The following is a 15,183-nucleotide window of genomic DNA, read 5'->3' as shown; positions in this document are numbered from 1 at the left end:
TGTATTTTATAGGAAAAATGATCACAGAAAAATTTAAACAAATCATTTGAGTTCAAAATTTATACTTTCTTCATGCCAATTTTATTTTATTTATTTATTTATTTAAAAAAATTTTTTTAACGTTTATTTATTTTTGAGACAGAGAGAGGCAGAGCATGAACGGGGGAGGGTCAGAGAGAGAGGGAGACACAGAATCTGAAACAGGCTCCAGGCTCTGAGCAGTCAGCACAGAGCCCGACGCGGGGCTCGAACTCACGGACCGTGAGATCATGACCTGAGCCAAAGTCGGACGCTTAACCGACCGAGCCACCCAGGCGCCCCTCTTCATGCCAATTTTAAACTATATGATATAACAGAATGATTTGATCTGTATTTTTTGGATTGTATTGAATCAGCTATTTGACAGCAATTGTCTGAGTAAAACAATCTTATGATTCATCAGTAAAGCATCTAAGGGATAAAAGAGATAGGATCTCTTACCTGTAATGAATAGACTCTATTAGTATGCCCCTGCAACGTGTGTAGACAGGTCTCAGTCTCTGGATCCCACACCTTCACCATAAAATCATATGCTCCACTAACAACCCTCCTGCCATCATATTGAACACAGCGGACTGCTGCTACATGACCCATCAAAACATGTAAACACTGGCCTGTCTCAATATCCCAAACCCTAAGAGTGGCATCTCGAGAACCGCTAACAACTCTGTAAGGGGGAAAAAAAAAAACAGAAAAAAAGTATTAGAATTTTTAACAGCATGAGTAAACGTGATATACAAAGTCAGTGGTTATTATATTTTTTCTTTTCTTAAGCAGGAACACCTGTTTTCAAAGAAATCCTATATAAAACTGTGATATATAAACATTCACAAGTCAAGTTACTCTGGTTGGGAAGCCTAGAGTTCTGCCTGCTTTTGGTTCCTCCATTTATAAGGGGCTGTGGAGCACCTCCGGTTCTGTGGGACAATTTGAAAACTATTGTATTGTATTTGAAGAAGGAGAAAGAGAAGGAGGAGGAGGAGGAGGAGGAGGAGGAGGAGGAGGAGGAGGAGAAGGAAGAGAAGAAGCATCAGCAGCAGCCGCCACCACTGCCAAGTGATAAATATATACAATAAGATCTTGATTTTAGAAATAAAATGCTAATGTGGGCAACATGTATAAAATGTTAGTGGGAGAACTCTGGTGTAGTATTTTGAATTTTACATTTCTTCTTTATTCTTTATGCCATTTCCCAAAATTTTAATTATGAATATATATTCTCTTTGTGATTAGGGAAAAAATTAATAAATGTTATTTAACAAAACAAATCTGAATTTGAAATTTAAACAGCTGAAGATATGTGCCTTACACCATATAATTCTGGTAAAATTTACTAGTTTTAGAAAATCCTCAAATGAAGGCCGCATATGCTTATATCTATAGTCAATAGGCATGGAGGCATTAAGATGTACAGATTTTAGAAGATACACATAGGGAGGCAACAATAATCCCTTAAAAATTTGGCCTGACATTATTAAAACTATGCTCTTCTGAAGACCAGAGTGATACTAATATTACAATCGCCTTTGGATTACAAAGGAGAGCTGAAAACTCAGGTATCTTCATGTCATTCCAAAGAGATAATGAAAGGCCATGGATTCCACATTTGGAAGAGCAGAAAATGACAGCATTGAGTGATTTAAGTCAGAACATAATGGAAACTGAAATACAAGGTCTCTCAATATCAAACCCCCCAAATTTTAATAGTAGAGCGCACTGTTCAAAGTAGATTCAAACTACATATGAGAAGATACTTTTCTTCACATATTACAAATCTAGTGTGAAATCTGCTTAATGTAATGGTTCTCATAAAGAAGATGCTGTGGACAGAATTAAAGGTAAGGACTGCAGGAGATTCATGGTAAGAACCATCAGACCTTTTTTGACAAAGTAAAGTCGAAATCACATTTGTTTAACAGGGATACTGTGAAGACATGCCAATAGGAGATCGAAAGGATTTTAATAGGAGGGCTTTGTAGGAGGAGATCAAAGCAAGAGTGAAGGCAGTGAGAAGAAAAAAAGGCAAGCAGTTTGGTTTGGCTGAAACTATTTTGAAAACTGGATTGAGGATTTCTTCCTTGATTCGATAGACAACAGAAGGCTCTCAAAGGGCAATGACACTATCATAATTAGAAAAGAATTCTCTGTCAGCCATGTAAAAGGTGAGAAAACCAAGTGTGAAAGCTATGTCAATAGTTCAGGTGACTGGTAATGAGAATAAACTAAAACCCATGGGCCTCAGCTTTTGCCTAGATATAAGGGAATAGGATGGAGTGGAGGTAGGGTGGGCGGGTATTTAAAAAGACTCAGAAGCTTAAAGCCTGAATAACTGAATTTATCCCACTAGCAGGGATATAAACACCAAAAAAAAAAAAAAAAAAAAAGAGAGAGAGAGAGAGAGAGAAATTTTTGAAGATGATGAGTCATCAAAGCTGTACAACAATAAAATGCTACACAAGATTAGAAAATAGAGTTTCAAGGAGGAAGCCAACAACACTACTAAATGAAGACGGAAATTTAGACAATCCCCCAGTTTTAAGCCAACACACTACTGCTTTGCTAGTATAGAAACATCTGAAGTCTAATAAAGTCTAATTTAACATCACATTATCACTATCTCTCTAATAAACACAGTTTTATACAACTGAACTCTACACAAAAGGCCTCAGATTCACAAGTAACAGAGAAAGGATTTCCCCTTACCTTTTTTCATGGAGATGCATACAACGGACAGTGGAAGTATGCCCATACAAGGTGTGTATACATTCTCCGGTCTCTGCATTCCACACTTTTAGAGTCCGATCTGTAGATCCACTAATGATGATATTGTCTCTCATCTGTGATGACCATACTCCACCTGTGTGTCCCACTAATGTTCTCAGACACTGGAAAAACACTTAAGATGATTACTTTTGGGTAGAAAAGAAAACGATGTATTATAACATTTCAGTAGCTCATTAAATTTTGGGGTAAAGTTATTTACAAAATTTGACTGGCACATCAGAAAATAATTCCTCACATCAATATAACATGATCCCATCACTATTTATTGGTTTTTTTATTCAGTAGCATTATATATTAAACACACACGTACAACTGAGGAACAAGTATGTAGAAAGTAAAACACTTCTCATTAAAGTAAGACAGCTCCAGCCTGGTCTTTTTGATGAAATAATGCTAAAACTGCAACTTCTTTCTTCCATATGAATGGATTCAATGAAAGAACGCCAACTGTGTTAGGTGTGGCTTACATACCACATTTCATCTGAATCTGCCCCAAGGCAGTAGTTAGGAGCCAGGCAAAGTACTTCTGGACAAGTAAAGACAGATATTAAAACTCTGAAATAAGCCCAAAGCTAATATTACACTGTGGAAATATGAAGTTGCTCTAAAAAAATTTCTAACATCTGACTTGGAATATTTTAGAAGATTCTTGCCCAAGAATCAACGTGTTGTAAGACATTTTAAAAAACAAGGTTTTTGTTTTTTTCACATTTTCCTCTACTTTTTTTAGCTGGTCAGTTACTTAAGTCATGAAAACATTCTCCATTGGACAGATAATAATAAGTATTCACTATAGAACAATTAAAATATAATACTGCGTACAATGAAATTAATTGCTTAGACTACTTCTTTTCTTCAAACTCCTTCACTTATATAGCGTATCTGCCTAACTTTCATCTCATAGGGCTTGAGATAAGTCTACATTAACATGATTTATTCAACTTCTAAACTATAGGTAAGTTACCAACAAAGCAGAAAAAACACATATCCCTCAATCATAGTTTTAAAAAAGTTTAAAAAAGACAATATAAGCGAGATGTCTAATAAAAGTGGGAAAAATTAACCAAAAAAAGATAAAGCACACCTGTGAGAATTATACAATAGCTAAGTCACAAAGATAGACTGACTATTTACAAGAAGAAACTAATGACATTGTATCCTGAGAAACATGATCTTTGTGCCACCGGAAAAACTAAATAAATTAGAAGCTCTGATATTTGTTATCAAAATAAGCTGCAGTCAAAAATGAACCCTTATTTTTTTCCTGGTTGGTCCCTGCAAAGGCATACATAAAATGTGAAGTGTGGAAAGAAGAAAGCTTACTTTGCCTGTGACCGCTGACCAAACTTTTAAAGTGTTGTCATCAGAACCACTAACTATTCGGTTACCACAGAACTGCAAGCATGTGATCACATGATCATCATGTCCTTTCAGAACCTACAAGATAGATGAGCAGATTAGAAATACATTATTAAACTAAATTTTTAAAAATACCAGTGAAAAGAAAAATAAAGACACAAATAGGAGCTGCAATCTATAGTCTATTTCTTAAAATACAATTTATATAAAATATGAAGTAGCATCCATCCTTCCTGAATGATGAATCAAGTACTAAACATTTTCTTTGTTTTCCATATTCTATGATTTTTATACTTGAGACATCAACTATTAAAATTGAGTCAAGACTTTTATGAGTCAAAAACTCATAAAGATGGTTCAAACACAAATGTATTTTATAATCATCTCTTTATCTATTCAAACCAAAAACTATGCATCTATGGTTTGCAATTTTCACACACAAAAACAAAAGTACCTACAAACGAGAAAGACAAAAGTAACGATAATTATCAACTTTTTTCAACTTAAAACAAAAAAAAAGCCTGTTATAATGTATACATATTAATGTAACGGTATCTCTAATTGCTTTTTTCCGGTTGCATAATATAAGCATTTTTGTCACTCTTTATATACTTAGGATAAGACAGAAAATCAGTATTACACTTAAATTTAGAGAAATAAAACTCAGAAAAGCCACCAAAAACACAAAACATGGGCACTGCTCAAAAAATCACGTTCTAACTACGTGGTCAGAGAGCAAGCAAAATCTCAAGCATATGACACAAAATTCAACAAGATACTCAGAAATTGTCACTTACATAAGATAGAATGACATGAAATTCAACTCATCTTTTATTCAAGTACAATTAGTTGTCAGACTGGAGAAATTAGCAACAGAGCAATGCTGTCAGTTACATTTTCGGTTATTTTAAAATATATTATTTTCTTTCCACAGGAGATAGGTGTCAAGTTATACTGCTGGCCAAGAAGAGTGTATCAGGTACCAACACTGATCAGTGCTTTCTGTTATACTGTGCAAGAGTTCAGTTACCTTAGGAGATTTGAGTTCTCCTCGCCTCCAGTTAGTATCAATTCTGTGCTGTCTGATATATGCACTTTTCCATGGACTATGTATGAAACCTGGTTTTATTACTTTTCTTCTCTTGATGTGCAATGGTTCATCAATACCTAAAGTTTTAAAGAGATAAAGAGTATAACTGCCATCACCAATAATAAAAATTACCCATTTTATAATGTACCTCAATTTCCCTTATGCTCAAAACCACTGAAATACAGGACACTGTCCAATTTCTAATACTGTACTATAAAACGATAATGTAAAGTTTGCATTCTCTGTGGCATGTTTTCATATTGACTTTTTCATTTCTTTCTCTAAATAATTCTATGAAACGTTGGATGTCAGGATGTACAGAAATGTGAGCCCTTATGCAATGTTTGTGAGAATATAAAATGGTATATTAGCTGCTATGGAAAAGAGTATGCTGGTTCATCAAAAAAATTAAACACAGAATTACCATATAATCCAGCAATTCCAATTCTGGATACACACCCAAGAGAATTGAAAGCAGAAACTTGAACAGATACTTGTACACCCACGTTCATAGCTGCATTATTCAAAATAGCTGAAAGGTGGAAGCATCCCAAGTGTCCATCGATGGATGAATAAAGAAACAAAATGTGGGATATATACAGTGGAATATTTATTCAGCCTCAATAAAGAAGAGAATTCTGACACATGCTACCACACAGATGTGCCTTGAAGACAGTATGCAAAATGAAACAAGTCAGTCACAAAAAAGCAAATACCGTATGATTCCACTTATATGAGGCACATAGAGTAGTAGTCAAACTCATAGACAGAAAACAGAATGATGGATGCTAGGGGCTGCGGGGAGGAGGAACGAGTTCCTGTTAAATGGATATCAACTCTCAGCTGGGAAAGATGAAAAAGTTCTAAAGATGAATTGTACAAAACATGAATGTATTTCATGCCACTGAACTGTAATTTTAAAAATGGTTAGAATGATAAGTTCTATCTTAGGTATATGTTACCACAGTTTTTTAAAAAGTCATTAAAATAATGATTCTATGAGAGTAGGTAAGGCAGGGATAATTAATCCCACTTTATGTATATAGACACTTGAGAAGAGAAGGTTTCACTAGTCAAAGCTACAGACCGGGCAAAAGCAGGACAGAAACCAAGTATCCTGGATCTTCACCTTCCAGCTTTATTAACCATCAGTGCCCCTCATCAACTGTGATCTCCATGAAGGGAAGGGTAACCTGTAGAGTATCTGTCTCATGCTCTACTTTCTTTCTAAAAATTTTTGCTTATCAGAGGCAAATCATATTTTTACATTTTTTTTTCAAAAATATAATTTTTTAGATGCCTGCTGGAAAAAAAATGTCCTTTTGTTATTTAATATAGATAATACCTTCTCCTCTACTAAGAAAGGATATTTTTTTCTTTTTCTTTGTTCTGCTTATTTTTTTTACAATTTTCAAGAACATAAACTCCATGATGGGAAGAAAATGGGAGTTCAGTACTATATCCCCAACATTTAAGAATCTCTAGCTCATAGGAGGTGTTCAATAAATGTTTGTGAAAGAAAAGAATAGAATATGAAATATTTGAATACTGTTAATATAATTTTGGGGTTTCCTTTCTTCCTTCCTTCATTATATGACTGAGTAGACATTTATTAGTGTGAATTCCAGTGAGTTTCTCTCCCAAGGACAGTTGCAATTATAACTTGATCTTTAATTGTGAGTATTGGAGAGACGGACACCTTTCTCATCCATGAAACTGCTGGTAGAAATTAATCGCTATCCTATTTTAAACAAAAATTCCTATTTAGGTCTTTGGTTTGTCCGTCCTTTAAACTGAGGTATAGCTGACATACAATATTAGTATCAGGTATACAGCACAGTGGTTAGATATTTATATACGCTGCAAAATTGTCATGACAATAAATCTAGCTATCCTCTGTGAACTTACAAAGTTACTACAATATTATTGACTCTACTGCCCATGCTTACATTACATCCCCATGACTTACTTATTCTACAACTAGAAGCTTATACTTCTTAATCCCCTTTACCTATTTTACCTGCCTCCCCAATTCCCCTCTCCTCTGCCAATTAACAATCTGCTCTCTGTATACATGGGTCTGTGTTTTGCTTTGGTTTGTTTTTTTTTTTTTTTTAGGTTTCCTCTAAATCATTCTCATCCGGTCTTTTCAGACTGGGAAGCAAATCAGATACATTTGCTATTCGTTACTATCCCTCATTAAAGGGGTTAGCTGCGAGATCTAGCTCATTTGAATGGGTGGGGTAACCTGTGGATTTTATATAAGTAGGTGAATGTCAATGAAGACTAATTTTTCATTCTTTGATAAGCGGCCAAAGTTCTCTTTTTTCAATTCTATGTGCACATATAAAACTTCTAATTTTTACTTTTTGCTATTTGTTTTCAGAGTCACTTTGCTTTTTCAGAGTCTAAAGATTTTCTCTTTGTGATTTTGAACCTTACCCTCTTCTTTGCATTTCTCTCTCCAGAGAAGGTTGTCTTCAGCCAAAATTCTCCAGTAGCGACAAGTCTGAGCCGCTTGTAGCAGGTCTTTGGGTTCCAGGAATGAAAGCACATAAAGTGCCAGCTATGAAAAACAAAAGCACAGTATGTCCATATTTAAAAATACACATACAAAAATAATAAGTTAATTATTTACTATAGAATGAAGCACTTTTAGATAAACACAATATAATTCTACATTCTAATTTTTGAAATTGACTTTCTAATAGTTAATCTTAAATATATACCAAGCTTAAAAAACTCGCTCTATTGGTTTTTATGAACTTCACTTGACTAACGTCACGTCTGCAAAGAATACTTAAGCTTCTCTGCCTCTGCTCTTTTGCTCTGTGAGCCTCAACTCAAGAATTCTACCATTTATGTACGTATGTATGTGTATGTACACTTTATTAGTCATTTAGATTTTGTACTTTTCTCTCCCCACTACCATGTAAATTCACTGAAGTTATGACATAAATTAAGGAATGAGATTTCAGGGGCGCTTGAGTGGCTCACTCTATTGAATATCCAACTTCAGCTCAGGTCATGATCTTGTGGTTTGTGAGTTCGAGCACCGCATTGGGCTCACTGCTGTCAGCCCTGAAGCTGTCAGCACAGAGCCCACTTCAGATCCTCTGTTCCACATCCCTCCCCAACCCTCCCCCGCTTGCACTTTCTCTCTCTCTCAAAAACAAATGAACATTAAAAAAAAGAAATGAGATATCTAGATATTCTGTGTGGTAGGATTTCAGATCACTTCTGATAGATAAGATTAATAGTTCTTTATCACATCAAAGTGTCTATTATCACAATGATGAACTTCTCAAACATTTATACCCTTCAATGTAAATGACAAGAGGGTACAATTACTAAACTGCTCCACAGACATATAAAAGCAATTAGGTTCTAATTACTTTACATTGCTGGTGGGGATTTTCTTGATGGGCCAGATATATTTGTATATTTGTACCAGCTCTTTGGTATATCACTGATTTTAAAATTTTGTTTCCAAGGGTTGCAAACCATCATTTTTTTTTAAGCATGTATAGTCAATTCAAGTAAATAAGGGAAGAAGAAAGAAAAAAGAGGGGGATGGTAACTTGTGAGTATGCTTATCCAATTAGCCTCACTAATCACATAAAAATTTAAATTATGATATTAGAACCCAAATGATCTAAACAAAGCAATAAAGTTTAGTGTTCACAGAAATTAAATTACAAGAATTAAAACAAACTATCATTTAAAGGGCCAAAGGCCATACAGGGAGTAAAAGCACAATTTGAATTATTTTCTGACGCTAACCAGTAATTACATGATATAAATTATGCTTACCCAAGAACATTATATAGAGAGAGCTCATCATTAATCACATATTTATTGAGTACACTTCATATAGAAAGTACTCCAGCCAGTCAGTATTCGATTTAATACTGTTACTGATAAATGACAGAAAAAACCTTTTTGTGGAATAATTATTTTTGGTCTATCGGAGAAGCCCATTCAGGATCATATTTAGAAACTGAGTAATTTTAAACAAAAAGGCATAACTATATCCAACAATCTACATATATGTGTATACATACATACACATATACAAATACACAAACATAGACACAGATATAGATAGATATAGGTATCAACATTATACTTTTCTAATGGATACTCTATAAGTCACTTAATTTTGAAATTAAGCCTGGGCAAGTTGTTTAGTGCCAGTATAACAGTAATGATAACACCATATTTTTCTTCTATGTGAAATTCATATTTAATATAGAAATTAAAAGGCACAAAGTTATATTTGTGAAAAAGAGATGCTATTTAATGCCCAACATATTTAAAATGGTCATCTGAAAAAGTCTATTCTTTGTTTTAGTTATCCAGCTGAAGTAGAAATCAGGTAATTTACAGAAACAGGCAATGGATCTTAAAGGCTAGATTTCATTTAAGGCATTTCTGTAATTTCATTACAGAAACAGGCAATGGATCTTAAAGGCACCTTAGATTTCAAAGGTACATCCTAAATCATCTATCATTTCCTTCATTACTGGTGATTATGAGCTCACCTAGTCCAGTGTCTGCATGCATTAAAGAGAAATGCATTAAAGAGTAAAGAAACACTTGGGTGCTAACGTAAGTTGAAGTGCTAACTCCACAGGTAACTGGTACATTTTTCCTTTAAAACAACAGAGGCCCTAACTCAACCATGAATTTCAACTTATTCTATTTAAATCTAGTCATTCTATTAAAAACATCTAAGTACTGGGGCGCCTGGGTGGCGCAATCGGTTAAGCGTCCGACTTCAGCCAGGTCACGATCTCGCGGTCCGTGAGTTCGAGCCCCGCGTCGGGCTCTGGGCTGATGGCTCAGAGCCTGGAGCCTGTTTCCGATTCTGTGTCCCCCTCTCTCTCTGCCCCTCCCCCGTTCATGCTCTGTCTCTCTCTGTCCCAAAAATAAATAAACGTTGAAAAAAAAAAAATAAAAAAAAAAAATAAAAAAAATAAAAACATCTAAGTATTGTAGAAAATACACATAGGAAAATAAAAAATATGAAAAAGAAAATCAGAACCAGTAAAAATATAAATCATAAAAGAAGTTAAGTTTAAATCAGGGAAAAAGTAGAACACAAATGCACTGGCAACAATATCTTACATGGTTTTTTAATTAAACTGCCAAGCACAAAAGGAACAACAATTAGTTATACAATTCTTAACGTGTATTATGGGGGAAGTACAACAATTCCTCAAAGGAAGCGAGGTTTAGTCATGTGGGGCTCCTTGCAGGAGGCAGAAAGTGGGCATTGTCCTGAACAACATCTCTATAATACTATAGCAGGGGAGTATAGGTTTGTTGTGGCCAAGTAAAATGGTCTGGCTAATCCAATTTTCTATTCATTTGTCTTTTTTTTTTTTTTTTTTAATGCTTATTTTGAGAGAGAGGGAGGCGGGGGGGGGGGGGGGGGGGCCAGAGAGAAAGAATCCCAAGCAAGCTCTGCACTGTCAGTGTAGAGCCCGACATGGGGCTCGAACTCACAAACCATGAGATCATAACCTGAGCCAAAATTAAGAGTTGGATACTTAACTGATTGAGCCATTCAGACACTCCTCTTTTCATTTCTCGTAAAGGTAAAATCTGGATTAGTAATTCCTCCTAAGGCCTCAACAGACAGAAGCTCTTAAATTGAACATCTATTTTAAATAACCTTTTCCTTGACCAAACTTGTCATTTCAGTGAGAGTTGCTATTTTTTGTTTTTCTCTTTAACCTATGTAAGAGACCACCATATTATACGTGAGAGGGAACTAATACTTTCCCAGAAAATTGCTGTATTTCCCTGGATTGAACTAGTCAAACAGGGGGTTAAAAAAAGAATAAAGAAATTGTTGGCTGATCCTATGTTAAGAGTTCAGGTTTGGGGGGCATCTGAGTGGCTCAGTTGGTTAAGCATCAACTCTTGATTTTGGCTCACGATCTCACGGTTCATGAATTTGAACCCCGCATGGAGCTCTGCGTGACAGTCTGCTTGGGATTCTCTTTCTCTCCTTCCCTCTCTCTGCCCCTTTCCTGCTTGCTTGCTCTCTCTCTCCAAATAAATAGCAAATAAACTTTAAAAAAATTGAAGAATTTAGGTTTTGTTCTAGGTCATCTACTGAATCACTATGCTTTTCTTGGCATTTATTTACAAAAATAAGGATAATGCAGTATATCACAAGCCTCCCACGTGAGACTAGTGACATTTTAATCAAGGTTTTTGAGATTAAAAAGTAAGTGTTGATGGGGCGCCTGGGTGGCTCAATCGGTTAAGTGTCTGACTTCGGCTCAGGTCATGATCTCATGGTTTGTGAGTTCGAGTCCCACATCAGGCTCTGTGCTGCTGACAGCTCAGAGCCTGGAACCTGCTTCGGATTCTGTGTCTCCCTCTCTCTCTGCCCCTCCCTGGCTCACACTCTGTCTCTTTCTCTCTCTCAAAAATAAACATTAAAAAAAAAAGAAAAAGTAAGTGTTGGTAAAGAGCTTTGAGATCTGTTGAAAGGAATTATAAGAAAATCATTACAAGTCCATTTCCTGACATGAAAGTAGTGATGTTTTAAATAATAATAGCACTTAGTCTCCAATAAGATAATAGTTTCCTTAAGGACTTAGATCTATACCATTCTTTCTCCAAATATAAAATAGAGCATTTTTTTAAAATATGAAATGTTTCCTAGTAGTTGAAAAAGAGGGAAAATGCAGAAGATCTGCTCAGCCAGAGCTCACTCTTGTTCTTTTCTCTAGCCTCCCTACTTTTTCCTCAGGCAATCTTGAAAAGAACACTTAATCCAAAAAAATCTTTATTGCATTTACACTGGTTATCAATAATTTGTGCTTAATTCTTAGACTCTTAAAAATATTTTCATAGTCTTCGGATTTTAAGTATTTCTTGTGTTCAAAAGTTATTATGGAAATACAAATAAAGCAAAACAAAAGATTCACCATTTTTAGAGACAAGAGAATAAACTAGACTAAGAGAAAGTCTGTATTTTAACAAAAATACTACCTTCTAAAATAAGGAGGATATCTAGGGAAACCATGAAGAAAATATTAGAGGGACTAACTTTACTTTTAGTCAAATACTTATAAAAGTGCTACCCATTATGAATGTCCTTCTGGAAGCAAAGAGAGCTTATGTCATTTCATAAGCCAATTCTATTCAAAAGGTTCAGGTTTAGCATGAGCCAGCAAGAATAAAAAATTTTTTCTGGGACAATGCTATTTTTTTTTTTTTTTTGCCACTTAAAAAAAATCATTCCAAAGAAGAAACATTTCAGGAAAAAGATATTATTTCCACTTTGCTTTCTCTTAAAGTAATGCTTAGTTTCATACATTAAATATGATAAAACTATTTTATTCATATCCAATGTGAAATTATTGAGACTATGTTTAATGCCCTTAGGATATTTAGAATGGTTATCCAAAAAAACCGACTCTTTTTCTCTTCATATTAGAAGTTTTAAGATCATTTGTAGTAGTATATTAGTGTCTTATATATTGTTTTCTTAGCTGACATATAATTAGTGGCACATAAATAATTTGTGAAAATATAAACCACGTGACATTGATTATTTAATGTCATATTATTTGTTTGCTGACAGAAATGAAACTGTGAAGCCTATAACATCAATAAAAGAACAACATCTAAGCTATGCCTCATTTATGCAGCCAAGAATGCCCATGTGATCAAAATCAATCTATGATAAAAAATAGTGGCAGTTCACATAAAGATATAAAAACTAGGCATAAGTAATTCCAAAAGAAATGCCATAAAGATGTAATCGATGCAGGAAATCTGTGAGAGAGTGTGTGTGTGTGTGTGTGTGTGTACACGTGCGCGCGCGCGTGCATGGGAGAGAGAGAGCGAGAGAGATGGGGGAAAGACGAAGGATGATTAGTAGAAAAAGATACACATGTGAAATTCCACATATTTAAAAAAAATTACATAATGTGAGTTAACGGAGAACTATCATTCAATAGAATCATAAAACTATTAGTCTCAGAGGGATTTTGGAGAAACAAACAACAAAAATCTGTTTTAATAAAATCAGAATTTCTAAAAAAATCTGCTACTATATATAATAAATGTACCAAGACAAAAAGGTTGGGCTTCAAATAACCTGGGAAAAAATTATGATAAAGGAATAATCAAATTAATGAAACTCAATAGTTTACTCTCCTATGACTTACTGCAGGGGTGGAAAGAAGTCACTTAGTCCATAAGTATACTTGAATCTGGAAATGATACTATTAAGTCATGGCAGCTTATCATTTACATCTCTCTTTAACACTAATTAAGAGCGTTAAACCGACAATACTGAATACCATAATTAGCATGACCATGTTTAAAGGTGGTCGCTATGGAGTTATATTATCAAATAGCACCCAGAAGAATATAATTGATAATCCTTACCTCTTTAGGGAGCAAGGAAATGAAGTCTCGTTGAAACTGGGGTTCTATCACTTGCATCATATGTTTTACTTGTGTTGGTTCACAACTATCAATAAGTTCATCTAAAGCAAGCAATTTCTCTGGTCCACTCCAGCTCTATCAAAAAGGAAGTAGAAATTTTTATTATTTTAATAGATGTCTCAAGCTATAAACTCATAAAGGAAAATCCACGTTTACACGTAACATAAAAAATGGCTGCTTACAGTGAAAGTTTCTCCAGGAGTCACTGAAGTGATAATCAATTATCCTCATCAAATTCACTAGGTACCTTTATTTTATAAAAGCTTAAGAAAAAGTCATGATTTTGACAAATATTTTTGTACCATATTATTATAAATATTATATGTTCATCTACTATCAAGATAAGAAATCAAGAGTTTTATCTGGAAACATCAACTTGGGCTACTAAGTAAACAAGGTATTTTATATTCTTTCCAGTGGGCACCATAAAATTTGATAGTGTTAATAAGGAACCCATCTCAGAGGAGATTGGCAGCATGATTTAGAGAAAAATTAATAGCTGGATATACTGCAAATCTGACAAGTGTCTTCCACAAAATAAAAGAACTTTGATTTACTATGTGAAAATAATTTGAAATAAAAAGCAGCAAAAACGTAAAACAGTAACTGACTTAGTACTGATACTAGAATGTGAACAAAAGGGTCAGAAACAAAGTACTACTTATGGGAAAGACAAAAACACATTATTATACTTTAAAAAACAGAAACTACTTTATACTAGGGGATTATTAAAAAAATTTTTTTTGCCAGTGAGGAACATCTGCACAGAAAAGCCATGATTCTTAAAAGGAAACATTAAAAAGCCATGTGAATAATTTAGAGTGTTAGAATTTCCCCTCAAAATAATCATGTAAAACATGTAAATAACTTTGTGATGCTTAAGTGAAAGAACATCCTTGACCAGGCTGATTTAAGTACCTTTGTGAATTATTATGTCCAATTTGACATTCCATTTCTTGCTCAAACTAGGAACCTGGATTTTGTAATATATGAAATGGATAATAATTGAAAACTGAGATATACGCAGGACACAGGAAGCCTTATTTAGAATACTTTTTAAAGTACTGTAGTTTAAATTTTTTTTGTCCCTTTAGAATCTACAATGAATTTCATTGTAGATGAAACTCCTATTATAAGGTGTAGATTATGTTAATTCTATCAAACATTTCAATAGTATTTCCAAAGCACTTATCACAAACATTATCTTACTTAATCATAAAAACTCTGGGAAACATTCCCATTTTACCACCAAATATGAGGAAACATAGACTCTAATAAATCGTATTCTTTTCTTTTACTTCTATATACCTGCATACCTAGAAGATTCTCCTTGAGAACCCACCTTGGACCCTTTTTAATTAGGGTGAGGACTTATGCACAGAAATAAAAACTACTCAAATATATGTATTTGCATACTCATGACCAATGAA

At 34.3% G+C, this 15,183-nt stretch overlaps 1 protein-coding gene across 4 annotated transcripts in view; it reads right to left on the bottom strand.

Moving 5' to 3' along the window:
• The window catches only part of FBXW7 (F-box and WD repeat domain containing 7), a 226,786-nt gene that overhangs the window by 4,690 nt on the left and 206,913 nt on the right, over nucleotides 1-15,183 (bottom strand). For all 4 annotated transcript variants that reach the window (XM_043567489.1, XM_043567480.1, XM_043567499.1 and 1 more), the window contains 6 exons: nucleotides 13,694-13,828; nucleotides 7,715-7,838; nucleotides 5,213-5,349; nucleotides 4,147-4,260; nucleotides 2,743-2,924; nucleotides 481-706 (listed from right to left, as the gene is read on the bottom strand). In XM_043567489.1, the coding sequence (XP_043423424.1) occupies nucleotides 481-706; nucleotides 2,743-2,924; nucleotides 4,147-4,260; nucleotides 5,213-5,349; nucleotides 7,715-7,838; nucleotides 13,694-13,828 (918 nt within the window). The remainder of the gene's footprint in view (nucleotides 1-480; nucleotides 707-2,742; nucleotides 2,925-4,146; nucleotides 4,261-5,212; nucleotides 5,350-7,714; nucleotides 7,839-13,693; nucleotides 13,829-15,183) is intronic.

The sequence above is a fragment of the Prionailurus bengalensis genome, chromosome B1, assembly GCF_016509475.1.
Source record: "Prionailurus bengalensis isolate Pbe53 chromosome B1, Fcat_Pben_1.1_paternal_pri, whole genome shotgun sequence".
Classification (NCBI taxonomy): Eukaryota; Metazoa; Chordata; class Mammalia; order Carnivora; family Felidae; genus Prionailurus; species Prionailurus bengalensis.
Note: the sequence above shows the minus strand (reverse complement) of the source record. Positions and strands in the feature narration are given on the sequence as shown.